The sequence below is a fragment of the Melanerpes formicivorus genome, unplaced genomic scaffold, assembly GCF_026170545.1.
Source record: "Melanerpes formicivorus ecotype bairdi unplaced genomic scaffold, bMelFor1.0.p_v2 SCAF_40, whole genome shotgun sequence".
NCBI classification, from domain to species: domain Eukaryota; kingdom Metazoa; phylum Chordata; class Aves; order Piciformes; family Picidae; genus Melanerpes; species Melanerpes formicivorus.
In genome coordinates, this window is record NW_027142392.1 from 2,892,012 (window position 1) to 2,906,819 (window position 14,808).

At 42.7% G+C, this 14,808-nt stretch overlaps 1 protein-coding gene across 1 annotated transcript; it reads left to right on the top strand.

Moving 5' to 3' along the window:
* The first annotated feature begins 1,018 nt into the window (after positions 1–1,018).
* IMPA1 (inositol monophosphatase 1) lies at positions 1,019–14,808 on the top strand. The gene is made up of 9 exons (XM_068158557.1): positions 1,019–1,124; positions 3,484–3,565; positions 4,686–4,819; positions 7,285–7,389; positions 8,680–8,725; positions 8,869–8,977; positions 10,522–10,630; positions 11,647–11,798; positions 12,949–14,808. Exons 2-9 carry the CDS (start codon positions 3,503–3,505, stop codon positions 13,065–13,067), a joined length of 837 nt encoding a protein of 278 aa, XP_068014658.1. The 5' UTR covers positions 1,019–1,124; positions 3,484–3,502; the 3' UTR covers positions 13,068–14,808.

The window sequence follows — 14,808 nt, forward strand, 5'->3', positions numbered from 1 at the left end:
TTTGAAGACTAAGAAATTTTCTGGGAAGTGTGTTTACAATGTAGTTTTAAAGCATGCCAGTAGGCTCTGGTTGCCAATTTAGTTATTTCTAATTAGCAGAGCTGTCATGAGAAGGGGCTAGTGAGGGGGGCACAGGAAGCTGTTTCACCAGTGTCAAAGTTTTTGAGGGAAAAGCCAAGGAGGAACCACCATAACCCTAAACTGATGAAATGCTTGTTTACTTCAAAGGGTTGTTACACACACATTCAAGTTCTTTTTCATGGGTCTGGTTTGGTTCAAATCCCCCCGCCCCCACACTAAATAATGCAGTGTTGTTCTCAACAACGGAGCCTTCAGAAGCTGCCCTCTCTACAATGACATTGAGGTGCTGGAGCGGGTGCACAGAAGGGCAGCAAAGCTGTTGGAGGGTCTGGAGAACAAGACCGGTGAGGAGTGACTAATGGAATTGGTGGGGTTTTTTTGTCTGGAGGAGTCTGAGAGGAGACCTCATTCTCTGCAACTCCCTGAAAGGAGATTGTAGTGAGGAGAGTGTTGGTCTCTTGTCACCAGTATCAAGTCATAGGGTGAGAGGAAATGTCCTCGAATTGTACCAGGTGAGGTTTAGGTTGGGGATTACAATAAACTTCTTCACTGAAAGGATTCTCAACCACTGGAACAGGCTTCCCAGAAAGGTGGTTGCCTCCCTAACCCTGAAAGCGTTTCAAAGAGGCACAGATGTGCTGCCGAGCGGTGTTGTTTAGCAGCGGGCTTGATAGAGCTAGGGCATAGCTGGACTTAATGATCTGAAAGGTCTTGTCCAACCAAAACGATTCTATGATCCTAAAAAAGCGGATAAACGCCAGTCTCTTGCTCCATGGGAGCTTTTTTACGATATCTTCATTCTGCCACGTCCCATTATTAAAAATCAGCCCACACTACAAGCTAACCACAGCAGCTCCAGGTCTGAGAGCGCGGGCACACAGGTAATCGCCTCCTGCCCCTGCCTGAGGCCGCCCGCGCAGGCGCAACGGCGGCCACGGGGGCCGGCAGGAGGGGGCGGGGTTAGCGGCTTCTGCCCCGGCGCGGCTGCGTGCTCAGCTGGAGCGGAGACGGTGGCGGAGGGCAGCGTGCTGGAGGGGACAGAGGTGAGCCTCTTCTTCCTTCCTTAGCCGCCATTTCGGGATGCTGTGAAGGGGATGCGATGCGGCCCCGGCAGCTGTGTGGCCCTGCCATCGCCCGATGGCAGGGCCACACAGCCGCCGGGGTTGGAGCTGCTCTGACCCCGGCAGGGCAATACGGGCCGCCCTCCAGCCCGGGATCTGAATCTCTCCTCTGAATGCACACCCGGAGTTTGTGGGACAAACTCGTCACGGGGCACCCAGAGAGGACAAAATTAAGCTGGAGAGGGGGAAAAAGGCACTTCTAGTCAGTGTAGGCTCCGGTGTGGAACTAGAACACGCGCTGTGGAGTTAGTGCTTTGCGGAGATGTCAGTGATGTGTCGTTCCACACCGCCCCGCCCCCGCTCTGCCGTTATACTGCCGGTCCGTGTAAGTACGTACTGAAAACTTAAGGGTTAAGACCCTTATAAAAGGTTCTACGAGTGCTACTAGTTGCTTACAGATAACAGAGTTTTCTATTGACTGATGAGAGCAGACTCAAAGGGTCTCTAGGTAAAAAATAGTGTAACTACCATAATATCCTATGACTAAACAGCTCCTGCTCTACCACCACCATTTCTGCACCCATCCCAGAGCCGGGGGCAAGACTTTCACCAGCCAAGATACCACACAGAGGAGCTCAGCCCCAGTAAGGAGGCCCAGCCAGCACCCGTGGATGATATTGGAGTAGTCATCAATCCTGGTCCTAACAGCCGGGGGGCCACCAGGCCCCCCGGCCTTTGTTGTCACCACCACCATCACCCAGTGTGCACCAGGGGCACTCACCAGAGATGAGAGGAGGATCCTCCAGCCCAGATGGGCTCAGCTTGGGGCTTCTGCCTTTCCTGGTGGGGATTAAATAGGGGAGTGGGTGGGGAGGGCCAAGTGGCCACACCTGGGGTGGGAGGAGACTCCAACAGAGCCCAGGTGCTTTGTAGTTTAGGGTGGATGTTAGGAAGCAATTCTTCACAGAAAGAGTGATTGGTCATTGGAATGTGCTGCCCAGGGAGGTGGTGGAGTCACCGTCCCTGGAAGTGTTTAAAATAAGACTGTATGAGACACTTAGTGCCATGGTTTAGTTGATTAGGTGGTGTTGGGTGATAGGTTGGACTTGATCTTGAAGGTCTTTTCCAACCTGGTTAATTCTGTGATTCTGATTCAGAGTAACTTAATCCAATGCTATTGTACCAATTCTCTGTCCTGGCAAATTATTAAAGGCTATAATTAATAAGGAACATTGGCAACATAATTGGACCATTGCACTCTTGGCACTTAACCTGGCTTTTCTCTCCATCTCTGCTTGTTTGGGACCAAGGCTGAAAGAGACAGCAACCATTAGATCAGGGTGATTGAACTGAGGGCTCATGGGTTGTGTTAACTGTGCATCATTTATCTAATCTTTGTGAATCTGCAAGCATTTAACTAGGTCATCACTTAAAGAGTGAATTGCTTAAGTAGGAAATACACAGAAGGCTTCTTAAAAGGCTAGAGCTCAAAAATGAAACAACCTTCCAAAATTGTGTCATTAAATGAATGGCCTTTGGGGGGTGTGTCAGAAATAATGGCAGGTGGGCTGGTTTGTATTTTACATTGCTCATGAAAATATAGATACACAGGAGGTAAAGAATCTTCTATTGCTTCCTAGTAATGAAGAATATAGAAGGCACTTTAAAATGACTCTCAGATCTTGTAGCTGTCTCATGTTGCATCAGAACCACTTCATACATGTGTTTGAAATAAACCCCTGGAACAAAGTATGGAGGACTAAAATATAGACAGGATAGACTTTGAGTTTAAGATTCTAATCTTCTAATTTAAGACATTCAAAGTCCTTTAAACCATACTTAAAAATAGGCCAAGCTGTATGTCAACAGTCTCCTGCAATAACTTGCATTGAAGATTCCAGTGGTTTTAAGCAGAAAGGCCCAGAGCTGTACACTGTGCCTGAGAATGTGCTTTTGCCACACTGTTGCTTTTCAGAGCCTTCATGTACTTTGAGGTCAGTGTCTAAATGTGGAATCTTGTACAAGCATGTATCTTTCAAGACTGCTGTTCTGTGCTTGTGAATGGTTTTGTACTGTGGTGGGGCTTTTGTTTGGTTGTTGCTGTTGCTTGTTTTTTGTTTTAATATAGACACAAAATTGGGAAGAAATCTGGTAACTTAGACTAAGCTTTTAATATGTCTCAAATTCATGTTTGTTTTTTTTCCTGAGTAAAGGATGGAACAAACTTCCATATTCCAGCAAGGAGGAAACAGTCCAGTCCAGAATAGGTGGAGCAGAAAGTTAGAATTTGTAAAAGAAATAGCCACAAACATTTCTGTGCTAATCTCTTCTTTTTTTGTAGGCTATATATCTAAGAAAAGATGGCAGATCCTTGGCAAGAATGTATGGACTATGCAGTTCCTCTAGCAAGGAAAGCTGGGGAGGCAAGTATCAACTATTTGTAAATAATATTATTTATTGTTGAGACTAGCATGTGTATACCTTTTGAAGGAGTCTGATGTTGGATATTGTCTTGAGGGGTGTCTTGTCAAAAACATCAGGTGGCAGAATTGTTTGGTGATGTTCAAGTTCAGGGTTGGAGTGCCTTTCATCTTTACAGCTCAGTTAATTTAAGAAAACAGCTTTGCACTTTCTTTTGGACTGGCATCCAAGTAAAGACTGAAGAGTATCCTTTTGTGCCTTGAATTTGATTGAAAAGAAACATAATTTCTGAACTGTGGGTAAATAAAACATCTCTTTCTTTCTCCCCCTTAAACTGCACCTATCTGTCCTATTTTCTTACCATCTGTTTTAAACACCTCAGTCAGCTTCATACAGTGGCTTGTTGGCAGAAGATGCCATATCATGTTCTTTTCATGAAGACTGCCCTGCTTCTGTAAATAAGAAGCATCCCTTTCAGTGGTGGTGCTTTGCCCATTTGTGATCTAAGATGGCTTAGAACAAGAAAGCGTTTGCCTGTCTTGGCAGAGACTCAGTGTAAGACTGGTTACCAAATGTTCAGTCCTTGGTACTTGTGGTTGGTACATTTGAATACTGTTGCAGCCAGACAAGATGGCACATGAACACAGAACGTGGCCCCTGCAACAGCCTCATTAAAGTCTTCCCTCAGGAAATCTTTTTAAGTCATAGTAAAATAATTCTGTGGGCTGTGAGGCATGGATTCTTGTTTCAGCTAATTCTAGTACTTTTAAGATCTTAAATGCAGGGTCTGACTAAAAATAACTGACTTAAGATCAGTCCTAAGTATTCCCTTCAACTCCAGTATTTAAATTGATACATCTGAGACCTCCTGTCCTAACAAAAGACAGCTCAGCTTCCTGTACCAGTACTTCAGATACATAGATAGTTACATAGATGCATACATACATGCACAGGTAAGCCCAAACTTCTGCATTTAAATCCAGATTTTGTCAGTGCTTATGCTTGTAAAAAAATTATGTAAAATTACTGTAAAAATTATGCTCAGATTTTGGGGAAAACTAATAGTTTTCCATACTTTTCATGGGGAAAGACTGATTAATTTTTTTTAACTCTTTTTAACAGGTAATCCGTGGAGCACTCAAAGGAGAAATATCTGTTATGACTAAAAGCTCCCCTGTAGATCTAGTGACAGAAACTGATCAAAAAGTGGAAAACTTCATTATTTCTTCAATAAAAGAAAAGTATCCTTCTCACAGGTATGGCTTCTTACCAGGGCAGTTTTGACAGAAGAAGGGGAGAGGTGACTGAAAGAAGAAAATGGAAAGTTCATGATTTTGCTTGGCAGGATTTCATGGCAGTTAGCATGCTGGAAAGTTACAGAATTCTTCCTTGCCCTCAGTGTATTAAGTATATTATGTATATTAAGTATATTAGAGTAGTAGTGGGATGAAGTTTTGCAAGGCAAGGTGTCCCCACCGTCTAATGGCATGAGTTTAGCCTTGTTCAGTACTTAAGCTGAAAGCCAATTCCAGTTGAGCCACCTGTAAATAACTTCTTAGTTATTTGTGTTGGAGAGTCAAAGTTGGCCACAAGATACTGTCAGAACCCAAATGTCAACCCAATGTGTGTTGTTGTTGCCTGTTGAAACTAGCATGCCTTTAGTGGATGTGCTGGAGGAATCCCATGTGCTTTTGGCAAATCTCACACAGTTTAAGAGCAGCAGACATCATTAAAAGAAGATGAGATCTGATTCTGCATAACTGAAAGGCTGTCATATAAATAACACTGATTTTTTTTTCTTCTTTAATTTCTTTTAATTGCTGTTCCTTCCCCTCCCCCCTGAAACAATCTGTTGTTGAAGGATGAACTGTGTGTATCTTACTGAATTTAGCTTCCATGACTTTCTTTTCCATTTTGATATAATGGCTCAAGTTTAACACAGTTGCCTTAGAGTGGGTTTCCTAATTTTCCTTCAAGGTTTCCTTACTGTAGGTTTATATGTGACACGTAATAAGCAGGCTTAGAACTGGAACAGCTGAGGTGATCCAAAATGTCAGTAGCCTGAAGAGATTGTGTAGGCATACAGACTTCTGGAATAACATTGAAATAACAGCTTCTGTGACACTGATGAACATTTCAGAATATATTAGCTTCTTTTTCTATTAGATAATTTGTAGCACATGAGACATCCTAATGTTGAATGCCTTTTTCTGAGGAATTACTCATCCACCTAAATGACTCTTCAGCCTCTTTGTGAAGATCTGCTGCCTTTTGGAAATGGGCTTCCTTTCTGAGCAGTCATCCTCACTTCCATGGTTAATCATAAAACTCCTAATCAGTATTGAAGGGATCTTACTTATTTACTCTCAGCAGTTCTCATTGTGCATGTTTGTGGAGGAAAGCTCGTGTTTGATGCATGTGTTTCAGAACCAATAATAGGTGATAAGTTCAACAGCATGCAAGAGGCATAGAAGGGCATTTTCACCCACTGAGACTCATCACAAGAATAGAATAGAATAGACCAGACCAGACCAGGTTGGAAGAGACCTTTAAGATTGTCATGTCCGACCTATCATCCAACACCACCTAATCAACTAAACTATGCAACCAAGCACCCTATCAAGTCTCCTCCTGAACACCTCCAGTGGTGGTGACTCCACCACCTCCCCAGGCAGCCCATTCCAATGGGCAATCACTCTCTCTGTGTAAAACTTCCTCCTGACCTCCAGCCTGAACCTCCCCTGGCGCAGCCTGAGATTTTACAGATCAAAACAAATACTTTCCTGAGCAGCAGAAACTTTGAAATCTGGGATCCTGTGGCCCTGTGCCTTTTGTATCCCTTGTATTCAGTATTGTAGTTGAGTGTGCACTCCATTACCTTCTTCAGGAGGAGCTCTGGTTTGTATTCCATCCCCTGACCATGTCACTGATCTGTAAGACTCTTCCTAACAGTTTTGTGGCTAACAGCTTTCTGTCATGCTTGGGTTGAAATCAGAATACATAGTATCAGTATCAGTCAGGGTTGGAAGGGACCACAAGGATCATCTAGTTCCAACCCTCCTGCCATGGGCAGGGACACCCCACACTAGATCAGCCTGGACAGAGCCTCATCCAGCCTGGGCTTAAACACCTCCAGGGATGGGGCCCCAACCACCTCCCTGGACAACCCATTCCAAGGCTTCACCACTCTCATGGTGAAGAACCTCCTCCTCACATCCATCCTGAATCTCCCCACCTCCAGCTTCATTCCATTCCCCCTAGTCCTATCACTACCTGAATATATGTAACATATGTAACAGTTAACTGCAGCGGTCTAACCAGGAGCATGTGACCACAGAGACTTTCTTCAGTGGAAACACAAGCTAAAAAGTAGTAGTTTATAGCAGAAATGAAAAGGTGTAAATAGCTAGGAATGTTCTAATGAAAATTTAATGATGTTGTTAACAGGAAAAAAATCAGAAAGCTTCAGTGTTTCGACTATTAAATTCCAGTAATGGGTATTAAAGTGTAAAGTTCTGTTCCTCACATTTGTGCTTATCTATGACATCACAAATATTGAAGCAAGCTTGGTCAGATGTGATTGGTGCTTTCCAGATAACTTGTCTGTTGCTCAGCTTTTTCCATCCGATCACTGGTGGTACAAACCCCTGCATCTCACTGTATGAACTTTAATTTCAAGGGCAGTGGTGTAATTCAGACATTTTCAACAATTTCCTTGCAGCTTCATTGGAGAAGAATCTGTTGCAGCTGGAGAGGGCAGCATTTTGACAGATAACCCCACATGGATTATAGACCCCATTGATGGAACCACCAACTTTGTACACAGGTCCACCTTTCATTCCTTTTTTTTTATGTTAGCAACTTCAATTGATTACCTTTTTCTTTTCTCCAGTTCCATTACAGTATGGGGTTGGGGGTTTTTGTTTTGGTTTGGTTTTACTGCAAACCTGTTAATAGTCACAAATTGCTGTTTACATTTACTGAGAGCCATTGAGCAGGGTTCATAATCATTTTAGTGTTTATGGAGGGATTATGATGGTCTCACCCTGTAAACAGCAGCAGCTGTTCCATGAGAGACCTGTACTGTGTAGGAGAGGTCAGCAGCCTTTGGCACAGGGGCTAAAGGTAGGTGAGCTGACTTTAATAGTAAAGCAATGGGATTCAGAACTAGGACTTGCAGCTTCTTCAGAGAGGTGATAAGAGCTCCAAGTGCTTATTTCTAAGAAATTTCAAATTCATCAAGATCTAGGAGCCACTGCTATGAGGGAAAGCAGTGTATCATCAGTCATTGCCTAGTGGTGATGAAAAGAGGACTTTCCAAGTGTAATGCTCACTGCCTGTTCCTTCAGTCTTTGAAACACTGGAGATCTTGGCCCCAGTGAGCTTTTCTGAGCATGATTCCAGTTTTGAATTGACTGCTGCTGTGTGCACCACAGCTTTGAACAGCTGCTTAATCCTTCTGAATAGCAGGTTCAAAAAACTGTCAGAAAAGTATCCCCTCTGCTGGAATTACATACTGAAAAGTCTCTGTTTTTCACAGACACTAATTAAAGCAAATATATTGGAACTGCAATTTTTTGAAGAGTCACAACCTATATTAACAGTAAAAAGTTAATTGGTTGATTGTCAGAAACTTAGACTGAGCTGCAGTCTGCCACATCCTCTGTGCTCCAACTGCCTTCTGTCTTTTCCCCTCCATTCTTCCCTCTCACTTCAATATGTCTTGTGGAGAAAGTGGAGATGTGGGTAAAGGTAATTTGTTTCTTTTGATCAGCCCATTTTTGTGAGCTTGTTCTTCCTGAGAAAGGTGCTTGCTTTGTTCTTCAGCTATAAAATGAGAGTCCCCAAGCTAATGACAGCTATAACAGGGGTGACGGTCCCTAAGCTGAGTTTTAGTGGGTGGGAAAGTTTCTATTTTGATTGGTAATCGCTGTATTTTGTCTGTTTTCATAGTAAATTGTGTAAGTTCCAGAAAATTAGTCTTTCCTCTGTAGTTCAAGTTCCATTTTGAAACACACTTTGCATTTGACTGACCATTGTTTTTCTTGAGAGGAAGCATGGTGATGAAAGCAGCGTCGTATCTCACTATAAATTAGTGAAATGTTTTGTTTTGTAGGTTTCCATTTGTGGCAGTTTCAATTGGCTTTGTTGTAAACAAAAAGGTACACTCTTTATTACTTAATATCTAATTAATCCAACCCATGTTAACCCTTTGTTGCTACTTATAACCAGGATGTGTATTTTCACAGTAAATAGGAAGAAAGGGAGAAAGAAACCTTAAAGGTATCTTTACTTTTTCTTTCAGATGGAGTTTGGAATTGTGTATAGTTGTATAGAAGACAAGATGTATACTGCCAGGAAAGGCAAAGGTGCATTTTGCAATGGTCAAAAGCTTCAAGTATCAGGCCAAGAAGGTAAGCTGGTAAGATACTGAACTGAGTAGCTTATTACTGACAGAGTGAGGCATCAGCAGTTTTAGACTGGGATGTATTCCTGGTTTTTAGCCCACACTTCATTTTGCAAAAGAAAAGCTTCTTTGGGCCATGTGTTGTTCAGCATTCAGTATTTTATGTTCTCTTGCCACTTAACATGCTTCTGATCTTTGCAAAAGCAGGACTCAGCCACTGAAGATTTTGTTCCCTGTGTCTATCTATTGTGGGGTTTTCTTTGCTTGTTTTTAATTCTGTGTGTCTGTAATCTCTCTGTGAATGTGCTTTAGAGTCTATAAGAAATAAATTCAGCTTCTTCCAGGTGTGAACCAATGGCTTAAATCAGTATCAGTCTTGTATATTTATTACCCTCTGTAAAGTAAAATCCACCCCTGCAGTGGGAACTTTCAGGATCTGAGCACTATTCTGATTATTACAGGAATTGAACTTTATTTACTAGTGACATTAATGTGTATGCACAGTTGAATCAAATCACTGTGTTTGATTTTTTTTCCTGCCATTTTTCATGTAAGAACAGATTTTTATGCTCCAAATATATGTGATATTTCAATTTAAATACCTTGTTCATATTCAGTCCTGTGAGAAAGCAGTGAGGTGAACGCTGGAGGGATGCCATCCAGAGGGACCTTGACAGGCTGGAGAGGTGGGCGGAAGCCAGCCTCATGAGGTTCAACAAGACCAAGTGCAGGGTCCTGCATCTGGGTCGAGGCAATTCCAGGCACTAATACAGGCTGGGCAGGGACTGGCTGGAAAGCAGCCCTGAGGAGAGAGACTTGGGGGTGCTGGTGGACAAAAAGCTCAACATGAACTCTTAATGTGCACTTGCAGCCCGCAAAGCCAATCAGATCCTGGGCTGCATCAAGAGAAGTGTGGCCAGCAGGTCAAGGGAGGTGATTCTCCCCCTCTGCTCATCTCTGGTGAGACCCCACCTGGAGTACTGCGTCCAGTTCTGGAGCCCCTATTACAAGAGGGATGTGGAGGTGCTGGAAGGTGTCCAGAGAAGGGCCACAAGGATGATCAGAGGGCTGGAGCACCTCTCCTATGAGGACAGACTGAAGGAGTTGGGGCTGTTCAGTCTGCAGAAGAGAAGGCTCTGAGGTGACCTAATTGTGGCCTTCCAGTATCTGAAGGAAGCCTACAAGAAAGCTGGGGAAGGAATTCTCAGGATATCAGGTAGTGATAGGACTAGGGGAAATGGAATGAAGCTGGAGGTGGGGAGATTCAGGCTGGATGTGAGGAAGAAGTCTTTACCATGAGAGTGTTGAAGCCCTGGATTGGGTTGTCCAGGGAGGTAGTTGGGGTGCTGTCCTTGGAGGTGTTTAAGCCCAGGCTGGATGAGGCTCTGTACAGCCTGATGTAGTGGGGGGTGTCCCTGCCCATGGCAGGAGGGTTGGAACTAGATGATCCTTGTGGTCCCTTCCAACCCTGACTGATACTATGAACTCTGCTAATCAGTGTTGCTGTATATGTCATACTGCTGGAATAGTGAGGGCTTGTTTCTTTTCCAGACATCACAAAATCCCTTTTAGTAACAGAATTGGGGTCAAATCGAGATCCAGAGGCTATAAAAATAATTCTTTCTAACATGGAAAGACTTCTCAGCATTCCTATTCATGGGTAAGATACTTTTTATATTTACTGATAGTGTTAATACTTTAATCTCTTCAGGGAAGGATTGCTTGAATTGCATTTGACACCTCAATTGGAAGCTATGATTTAAATGGGTTTTGTCTGGTGGCTTCTGCAGAGAAAGTGTATGTTTAACTTTGTCAAGCTGGGACATACAGAGGAGGGCCCTAACAGTTAGTGTTGAGAACTGAGGCAGGTTTGAGTTTGTAGGACTAAAATGTATAGAATAGAATAGAATAGAATAGAATAGAATAGAATAGAATAGGATAGGATAGGATAGGATAGGATAGAATAGAATAGAATAGAATAGAATAGAATAGAATAGACCAGGTTGGAAGAGACCTTTGAGATCATCACGTCCAACTATCATTCAACCCACCTAATCAACTAAACCATGCAACCAGTATATATATATATAGATAGGTAGATAGATATAGATATAGATACTAGCTTAAAAAATGGAATACATTTTTGTACTTTTTTTTCCCCCCACAGAAACAAACTAGGACTAACCCAAGATAATTCACATTTCTTAGCTTTCCTTCCCTGTAGTAATGAAAATAATTGGATCCATCTATCATATGCTTTTTATATATGTATCAGAAGACAGAAGTAGATCTCTCTTTCATCACTGTACAGTGTTTTTTCAATCTGTCCAAGTAGTTGAAATTGTCCATAACCTGCTCTAATTTTGGTTACACTTCCTGCTGCTTCTCCTTCAGCTAACATATTTTAGGGTAAGAAGTTGTTTTAGGACATGCTTTCACTCCAAGCCAGCATTGTTTCAAAAATATCTCTGACCATTTACTGTATTTGGAGAGCTCTCCAAGCCACTTCAACAAAACATCATTCCCAATTTTTTGTTTCCCTGCAGCATTCCATCACATTTTTGCTCTCTCAGTTCACTGTGTGATTGGTGCTTCTGTGTTCCCTGGGCACTATACACAGACAATGTGGCTTTCTTACAAACTGTTCCCTGTTAAAAAAACATCTGTCTTCTGCAGGATTAGAGCTGTTGGTACAGCAGCTGTCAACATGTGCCTTGTGGCAACAGGTGGAGCTGATGCCTATTATGAAATGGGAATTCACTGCTGGGACATGGCCGGGGCTGGGATCATTGTTACTGAAGCAGGTGGGGTGCTGCTGGATGCATCAGGTAAGTGCATGGGCCTGCTTGAGACTCTTCTGTCCTAAATAGCAAATTGACAGGCTAATGTGGCAAGCTGAGGGAGGTGGTTTAACTTGGGGAAGACAAAGCTCCAGAGAGACCATATCAAAGCCTTCCAGTACTTGAAGGGGGCCTACAAGAAAGCTGGGGAGGAACTCTTGACAAGGGCATAGGACAAGGGGCACTAGAGAAGGGTAGATTTAGATTGGACAGTAGGAAAAAGTTCTTTACTACGACACTAGTGGAACACTAGGTCAGGTTGCCCAAGGAGGCTCCATCCCTGGAGATATTCAGGGTCAGGCTTGATGAGACTCTGAGCAACCTAATCTAGTTGGAGATGTCCCTGCTTAACTGTGGGGGGGTTGGACTAGATGACCTCTGGAGTTGCCTTTCAACCCAGTGTATTCTATAATTCTAACTGGGAGCAAAACATGGCTGAAAGGAGAAGGCAAAGAGGTGTTTCAATCCTCTCTCCAAATTACCATCATTGAACAAAGTTCCTTTCCAGTCAGCTGTATGTTGTTAAGCTACAAGACAAACTTTACTCCCTTGGCTGAGCACCTGCAGAAGTGCAAAGAGACAGTAAACATTGAGGAGAATTTAAATGTAGCTCAGGTGAGATATCTGTTGTGTTACATGTAGAGAAGGAAGAGGTCTTCCCTCAGCCTGCTTTTCTCCAGACTAGACAGCTTCATTTCCCTCAGCTGCTCATTTATAGAATAACAGAATGGTTGGGGTTGGAAGGGACCCTTAAATATCATCTCATTCCACCCCCCTGCCATGGACAGGAACACCTCCTACCAGACCAGGGTGCTCAAAACCCCATCCAGTCTGGCTTTGAACACTTCCAGGCTTGGAGCCTCCACCACTGCTCTGGGCAAGCTATTCCAGTGCCTTACCACCCTCATGGGGAAGACTTTCTTCTTAATGTCTCATCTCAATCTTGCCTCTTCCAGTTTGGAGCCCCATTACCTTTCACTGTCGCTCCACATCATCGTGTACATGCCTTTGTGTATTTAAGCATGGTCCTAAATAGCAATGTATTGTTTTCACTTGGTTTCTTTCAATGCTCATTTTCTTCCCAGCTTCCAATTTTCTGCAAATACAAGCTAGTTACTTTGCTTGCTTTGATTTCCAGGTGGGCCTTTTGATTTGATGTCTCGAAGAATTATCGCAGCAAGCAGTCGAGCTATAGGAGAGAGAATAGCCAAAGCACTTCAAATAATTCCTCTGAAGAGGGATGATGCAACTAACTGAACACCAAAACTAAACTTCAAATGTAATTATACACTGTTGTCTCATACTCTCATGTGATTGTTCTACACCTGGAACCTGATTAAAAGATAAGTAGATGCTAGTCTTTCAGTCCTGGTGTGACTGCTAAGTAGTGGTTTGAGATTGGACCAACACTCTTAAGTAAGCCTTTACTGTCAAGTTTCTAATTTAGCATCACAGTTACACAAAGATCTATAAAAAGAAGCAAAGACAACTAATATTTTCAAGTTCTGTACTACACTGGAAGGCATAGCAAGAGGCTCTCTGATGTATAGGTAAATATAAATCTCTAGTCCTTTAAATGACAAAACAAAATTCACTGTCTTAGTACCCCCTCCACACATCTGATCCTCAACCCAGAAAGATGGAGACATTGCTGTTCATCAAGTCTGTCTCATCTGTGACCTTCAGTGTCATCAGTGTATCCATTTGCTTACCTTGTTTTTGTAGAGGTAGCTGGCCCATTTCCATATGTTTATTCAGTTGCTTATAGTTTGGACTATTTTAAAGGCTTTGTTACTTAGCTGTCATGGTTTTCCTAGTCACCATTCCCATGGTGGATAAACACAGTCTCCTCCTCAGCCTCTTCTGTGGCCAGTATACTTGCAAATCCATTACAGCTGCAAAAAATCATAGTTTCAGTGCCAGGAAAATGTGTGCATCTCCCCCAGACAAGTTCTGAGCACACCTTCTATCACCAAATGCATTTCCTTTCAATTATGATGAACCACAACTTGCATGAATTGGCTGATACCAGGCCCTCTGTCTTACTGCTGCCAGAATCCCTGTTAATTTTGCTTTTCCATGGATGTGTGTGTTTCAAAGTCTAAGGAATCTTTACAATCCAAGAGAGCTGGCAAAAAAAAGTAAGCCCACAGTGAAGGTTTGTTTACATCACCTTCTGTAAGCTGTGATGGCAGTGACCAACCAGGGGCAGGTTTCTGTTGTGTTGTGGAGTGCACAGGCACAAAAGAAGGCACACATCTAAACCTAAAGCCTTTATAGAGCTAACAAATATTAGTGAGCTCATTCTTGGTGACACCTGTTCTGAACTTTGAAAACTCTTCTGGTTCTTTGAATTTTTGTATGTATGAGTGCACTGCTAAATAATTAATGCACTTTAAAAACCCCAAGATTTAACTTGGATCATTGTTTGTTTGTTTTTTTTACTTACTTTTCCATGTTTAAAGTTTGCTGAAGGAAGTTTTCTCTTTAGTGGTCCTGTCAAGACACAGCACCACTTTGGGAAACCTGACTTCTTGTACTACTGTACCTGTGATTTTGGTTTGGAAAATGCTATTGTCTGTCCTGGAGTTTCAACAGATCTCATAACGTTCAGGCCTTTCTGCGAGCTGATCTTCTGCAGATTGTGCAGAAATATTGAATGTGAAGTTTTGTCTAAATGGCAGATGGTTGATGTTAATGAGATCAGCCTGCTTCTCTTCAAGGTCTTGTCAAAAAAGCCAGGCTTGCATTAACGGTCCTTTTTAAATTCCCATTGGCAAGGATGCAAACCTTTGGAGCATTTCACAGTAACTTCAGCGTTGTAAATGATGTGAGATCATCACGATTTCCTGAGGAGTGTCTGCTGTACCATTTCTCTGGCTTTTGTATAACAAATTCTGTGTGACTTTTTAAAAAAGGACTGATTTGTGAAATGGAGGTGTCTAAAAAGACTTGAGATGGGAGAACACATTTGAAATAAATATGCTTTAGCAGCAGG